At 36.0% G+C, this 6,766-nt stretch overlaps 1 protein-coding gene across 1 annotated transcript; it reads left to right on the forward strand.

Moving 5' to 3' along the window:
- Positions 1–2,160: 2,160 nt before the first annotated feature.
- On the forward strand, positions 2,161–6,366 carry LOC131003011 (uncharacterized; the record flags this gene model as incomplete). Its single annotated transcript, XM_057929486.1, has 8 exons — positions 2,161–2,560; positions 3,424–3,490; positions 3,650–3,772; positions 3,980–4,182; positions 4,343–4,510; positions 4,619–4,900; positions 5,084–5,175; positions 6,282–6,366. Coding segments are annotated over exons 1-8 (1,248 nt in total), but the record flags the coding sequence as incomplete, so codon positions are not given.
- Between the last annotated feature and the right edge of the window lie 400 nt (positions 6,367–6,766).

Raw genomic sequence — 6,766 nt, forward strand, 5'->3', positions numbered from 1 at the left:
GAGCGAAAGAGGGAAACGCCGATCACCGTGGCTATAGCGCCGTCAAGGAAGAAGAGGAGTGTGGTCGGCGGCTGTATGTTTTGGTCAGGGCCGACCCTTATGTATTGTTGGTGGGGCAATGGCCCAGGGCCCCAAAATATAGGCCCAATAGTAGTATTATACCCTATAAAAAAATTATTGTACCTATTTGTTATTAAATTAGTGTACAGTGCGCACCAAAAAAAAAATTTCAATTCCCTCGCATTCAACGGTAATACAGACGCCTATCATCTCTCTCTCGCTTCTCTGTGCACGACTCACTCTCTCTCTCGAAGATTGAGAGGCATAGGTATTTTTGGAAAGTAGAATATGAATATAAAGATGAGACTGTGATTATGTATTCTCCAAATCTACTAATATGAATTATGGTTGTTTTTACAGCTAGCACTCATTATATATCGTTCTTAAGTGTTTATAATAAAACTTTAAATATAGAAATAATTTATTTGTTGTAAATTTATTTTTGTTTGTTTCTACACCAATTATTTAATTAACTAAAAAAATACTTAAAAAAATATTTGAAGACTAGAAAAGCTTGACCTTGAAGAAGTTATTGATGATTTTGCTTCTCAAAATACTAGAAGATATAAACTATTTTTATAATTATTTGATCATTGTTTTTTAGTTTATTGCACTTTATAGTTAATGTTACAGGTGTACAACTATCTCAAATTTGTTACAACTTTTCGAAACTTTATTTTTTAAGGGGCCTCTTTTATCCTCTTCGCCTAGGGCCCTCGGAATGTCAGGGCCGGCCCTGGTGTTGGTGTCGTGTGTGTGAGTTGCGTTTATGAGTGTGCTGAGTTTTAGCTAGATAAATAAAATTATGCTCATTACGAAGTTGAAACCTGGGAAAATATTCAAAATGCAAGGGAAACAATCTTCCCATATCATTCTTTTCTAACACCAACAGAAGGAATTGGATATTTTACACCAATTAACAGAAGGAATTGGATAGGTCATAAAGGAATACACACCATTTAAGTTGGGACAGAGGAAGTACATTGTAATTGATAGCAAGCAACACGCAGAGTATTGTATCCACATGGACTGAATTATCACTATGAATAATCCTAATTTTGATGTACTAGTTTTAGACTTAAGCAAAGAAAATAAATAAAATCAGATAAAAAAAAATCAAGATATAAAAGACTGATACTAGAAAATGCAATTTCATTAATTAGATCTACATGATTAACCTCTTAATTCAAATTATCAATTTAATCCAATTTTGATGAAAGTTCACAAAATTCACCATATACTCTCGTGTTATTCGATAGAGCAGTGTATGCCAGTAGATTAATATATTCTCTATCACCTGTAAGTATAAAGAAGATATATACTAACTCCAAAATATTTTTTCTCCACTATCAATACAATTAACAATATTTCTTTAAAACTCGTGTCATCCCCTACTAGGAATTTATTTGGGGGACGAAGGGAGTATATTTAACTTAATTTTGACTGTCAACTAAGTTCTAATTTTGTTGAAAGTCAAACTTAGATTAAAATTGCAACAAAAATATAAATTTATGTATTTTTTTAGCTTAATTGAAAACTTAGGTGAAAATTATCATATATTCAAAATTCGTGTATTTTTTAGCCATAAAAAAAATATTAATAAGACAATATTTTCAAAATTAGTAATGGGCCTCTTATTTATCTAGAAAAAGGACCCGTAATTCCACATGATATGCCCGGCCCATTGCACGAGAAGGCGCGTGAAATATAAAACCGGAGGGAAAAGAGAAGGCAAATTCCGCGCGGGAAAATCAACACCTGAAACAACCCGCTACCGCTTCCACCGGTCACCGTAATGCAATATTTATACCTCGAGATAATATTTCCTTGTGTAATTATATGCACTCCCTCCGTCCACTAATTCATGACCTAAGGAGCAAAATACGGGTTTTAAGAAAAAATATATTTTTATTAGTTGAGTGGAGAAAGGGACCCACAATTAATGTATTGTTTATTAATTGAGTGGAGAAAAAGTGTATTGTTTTGGGACCCATCAATTAAATATAAATAAAAACTTACTAAAAATGGATAGGCCTTGAGTTGGTGGACGTCCCAAAAAGGAAAGAAGGCCTTGAATTAGTGGACGGAGGGAGTATTTTTCACTTTCCTTCCCCCACAAAAAACGATATTTACCTTTGACACCCAGTTCCACAATACAAAATCTTTTACTATCTGTTTCACCACAACCCTTCTTCAATTCCAATTCCAATTCCAATCCTCTCCAACTAATAGCTTCAAAAACAGGGGCCAAATTTGGAGCCCTAATTCAGCTATGGAGGGGAAGGACGTGAAGCGACGATTGGTTCAGTCGACGCTGTTTCCTCACAAGGAGACTGCAATTAAGGCCGGGGAAAACTGCGGCGCTGATAGAGAAGAAGCGGTGGTGCAAGAGGATGAGGATGAGGATGAGGAGTGGTGTGGCAGTAGCAAAAAGCGGAGGGGAACTAAAAAGAAGGGCAATTCTAAACAGAAAACGACGCCCCGAGCTTCTGCAAAGAAGGTATCTTCGTAGGTTTAACGATCACATCCCGCATTGTCCCTTTTATGATATTTATGGTGATAGAAGGGGGATTTTTCTTGGAGTTTTAGTTTATATGATTTATTATAACATGCAGCTCAGCTATTATTTTTGTTTGAAGTAAGATCCCATAGATAAAGTAGTTGTGGATGACTTGTTCAAGCTAAACCTTGCTGATCAGCCTAGATGTATTCATAATGAATGAGATCGTTTCTGGTGCGCGTTTTGCAATGTTTTTTTTTTTCTAGCCAAGATTGTTCTTGCCGGACTATGATACAGATGCCTTCACAAATTTGCCTGCAAAAAATAATTTAAAAATGCTAATTTACCAATATGTCCAATACTTGTGTATAAGTGTCTACATATCACTATGTGCTAGCATATGCATATAAACTGGTGGAGCTAGACTAGATTAGTTGATGGGGCTAATATAGTCATTCTTTTGATGGGGAGTAACAAATAAATGTGGTGTTCAAATAACAATATATGTGTGCGAAGAAGAATTTTGGGAAGTTCAGCTACTTGGAGGTTCTGCATCTGTGTACATGACATATAGAGTCAACTTTCAGAAGGACCAATTTAGAAGTGAGTGTGCTGAGTGTGAATACAAAATAATCTAAGCAAGGAAAGGAGTTGAAGCATGATTAGGGGTTATAGTAATGGTGTTAGGAAGATGCTAAACAGTAACTCCTGATAGTTGCAGAGCAGGTCTGATTCTTGTGATATTACTCCGTTCCATCATAAAAGAACTCAGGCTCAAGTAACTTACTTGCAAGTAACCTTAATTCATAGTATTAATTATCTATCTTCTAAATGCACTTATTTATGTATTCTTGACTATTCAGGATATAGAAAACGGAAAAGGAACTCCAACGAAGCAAGTTAAAGACAGTGATTCCCCAGTTATTCCTAGTAAGTCCACACCCAGCTGCAATTCTCCTGATACTATGTCTTAAATAGAAAGAGAAGTAGAGAACCCTATTCCGTCTTGGCCAGTGAGTCATGTCATAGATTGTACAGTTGAGGATCAATGGAGTACTCATACCATAGTCTGCTTTCATTTTCTTGCAGAGTCGAGTTTCTTTGTGAAGGTCTCTGAGCAGCGTCGTCCGAAAAGGCAGCAAAGCCAGCTGATATCTGCGGAATCCCCTGAAGAAAATGGTGATATCTGTTCAGTTCCGAGCTCTGTTGAAAGTATGTTATTTCCATGCGAAGTTCTGAAATTTGAATGGGTTCCTGATTCATTAATAGCTGTTATGTTATCTCACAATTGCGCTTTTTTTTATTGTTCCACCTCATTGAGATGCTGCTGGTGGCTTATCTATCAGATATTTGACATTACATTGGAGTATATACTACTTTACCAATTTACATAATTATCTAAAAGAAAAAAATCCGTAGATTGTAGGACGACTCCTCAAAAGCAGAAGCAGCGGGGTAAATCAACTCCGAGGAAGGAAAAGAGGAGTTCAACACCCAGCAAGAAGATGAAAAGTGGCAAAAGAGAGTTACAATTTGATCACATCCCATGTGATCTTCCACCGGATGAACAGCCTATGCATAAACTTCCTGATCTAAGATTGGAGGCAAAATTGATAGCAGAGGTAGGTTAACCTGATACCCCCCTTCCCCAAGAGGGGTGTGCATATGTTTGTGTTTAATTTGGTGTAGAAGAATGTTAATATATTTCATAGAAGTTTGAAGGATTCTTACTTTTCATTATTATGGTATTAGAGTTGGTCTGAGAAATTCCCATGGTTTTAGGAAAACACACGCATATTTTCTGGACGACAAATTCATCCATTTTTTAAGTCATGGAAAGGGGGAAAAACAAGTCAAGCAATGACTGATCCAGAAAGCAATTGGTCCCCTGTTGAGAGAAAGGAAAAAGGCATTGCTTTCAACCCTATCCATGTGTTTGAGGATGTTCAGGTGTGTTCTCCATTTGTTTTGACAACTAGGAAATAGGATGTTCTTCAGCAGATCTGCCACATGCAAACGTTTAAGAGGTGATTTCTTGTGTAATGAATCCCCATGCAGGGCAATCATTCAACTTTCACTTGGGGACATTGGATATTTTCTGAAAGAAGTGCCATCAGTGATCTGCAATGCGGAAGCTCACCACTTTTTGAAGGATCCATGGTTTCCTTAAATTTTGATAACTATATGAATTTCTCACAATTCACCCCAACATCATTAAACCAAAACTCTCATCAGTGTTCTGTCCCACAAGAAGGGGTTTTTAGCAAAGAAAATTATACAAATGTGCTGCCAAAATGTACAGAAGATTCACTTGCTGGATCTATTGAATCTGTGTTGCAGGTAATAATAATATTCAGTAGCTATGTTTGACTAGTGGTTTAGCAGTGTGATCTACATGATGCACTTGATATATTGGGAATATGTTCTCTTTTTAAATTGTTGAACCCCCTTCCAGATGTAGCTCTTCTGCCTTTACTTAATTTTTCATATGGAGTGTAAAGAGAATGATCTCAAAATTTTCAGGATCACAAACAAGAAAGTAACGGTTTTGTCAACAAGATACACTTAGGTGGGAACTTGGATCTTCAGCTTGAGGATAAACTTCTCCAGGAAAGGTAATATGTTTAGATTTGTTCTTTATGTCTTATGGAATGTAGTACTAAAGAAAATATTTGTGGGTGAAAATTTGTTAGAAAACTTTATCTGTAGTTTCATTTGGAAAAAATGAATTTTGGAAGGATGTGAAGATAAAATTCGATAACAACCAAAGCTATTATGATCACATCAGTTAGGTTTATGAGTTTTGTGAGCTACCAAGCTGCACCACCCATGCTAAAGAGAAAAGTAAAAAGTAATAAGAAAAAATGATCGAATATGCCCATGCCCCTCCAGGATAACTGTATGAATTGAATAGTTAATCAATTGGGGGTAGTGTAAGTCCACATTTTCACTCTAGCACCTTGGAAGTTTCAGTTTGCCATTATACTGATTACTTTCATGAAGTGCTTCTGCTCTGCAGTTTTTCTGTGAATTTTGTAGCTTGCTCAGATACGGAGTATTCTCGTGCAAGAAGAAAAAAGTTTTTATTTTAATTACACTTGAATCCATTTCTTCTACTAAATATGACATCAAAAGAATTTAAAAAAACTCGAGTATAACCTTGGAACAATCAAAGTAACTTTATACACTCCCACACACACACACACACACATATGTGTGTGTATATATATAGGGGTTGGTTATCATGAAATTCACATTTTATCGTGTGAATTCATTACACTACACCGACGTGTAAAGTCACTGCATTCGCCGTGAAATTAATTGCACTTGGAAAAAATAGAAAAAAAAAAGAAGAAGAAATTTTTGCTCCTTCCGGGATTCAAACCCAAGTGTTGCATTCGTTCATCAAGATGATGCATTCATCGTAGATCCTCATGATCAAAGGGCTGAGAATAGTTCTTTGTTCTCATTTTAAATGGGGATTCTCATTTGAATCTCCTCCTATATATATATTTTCTATTTCCACTTGCTGCTACATCTTTCACCACCAAGTTAATCTCTAGGGTTTACACTCTTATTCTCATTTTTCCTGAATTTGTAAACTGTTGCAAACATTACCTTTGTCCCACCTGCATTAGAACCCTAAACACCCTTAGGTGTTAAGAGTGATTTTCCATGAGAGAAATGGTTGTGAATTATCTTTTATGCTGTTGCTACCCAGGATCATGTCTCATTATCATACAAGTCACAATAAGCCCGAGAATTGCCTATGGACGGACAAGTACCAGCCTCAGAATGCCAAGGAGGTTAGTATCTGACACATGATCGTACAAAAATTCCAGTCTGATTCCTTATCTGTTGTATGTTTTAATAGCATAATATTATCCACAGTTATTTTCAAAAATTACCCCTAAGGTAAGATAAATTCATTAAAAATAAAAGGGACTTTCTAAAACATACAAATACCCCCACGAGGCACAAAAACATCCTTGTGAGGTTTATCACTTTCTTACAGTACCCACTTCAACTGGTAAAGTTGGAAGGTAACTGGGATTTGTAATTAGGCTAAACATTAGGGTTAGGTTGGTAATTAACCCAGTGTCTGGGAAAATATTGATCATGGTGTAATATAGAGTTACTATCTGAAAAAAACCTCTCGAACGGATTGCACAACAGTTAATTAGGTGATGTTGTTCCCTATCTTTA

This window comes from Salvia miltiorrhiza, unplaced genomic scaffold, assembly GCF_028751815.1.
Source record: "Salvia miltiorrhiza cultivar Shanhuang (shh) unplaced genomic scaffold, IMPLAD_Smil_shh fragScaff_scaffold_59:::fragment_2:::debris, whole genome shotgun sequence".
Lineage (NCBI taxonomy): Eukaryota > Viridiplantae > Streptophyta > Magnoliopsida > Lamiales > Lamiaceae > Salvia > Salvia miltiorrhiza.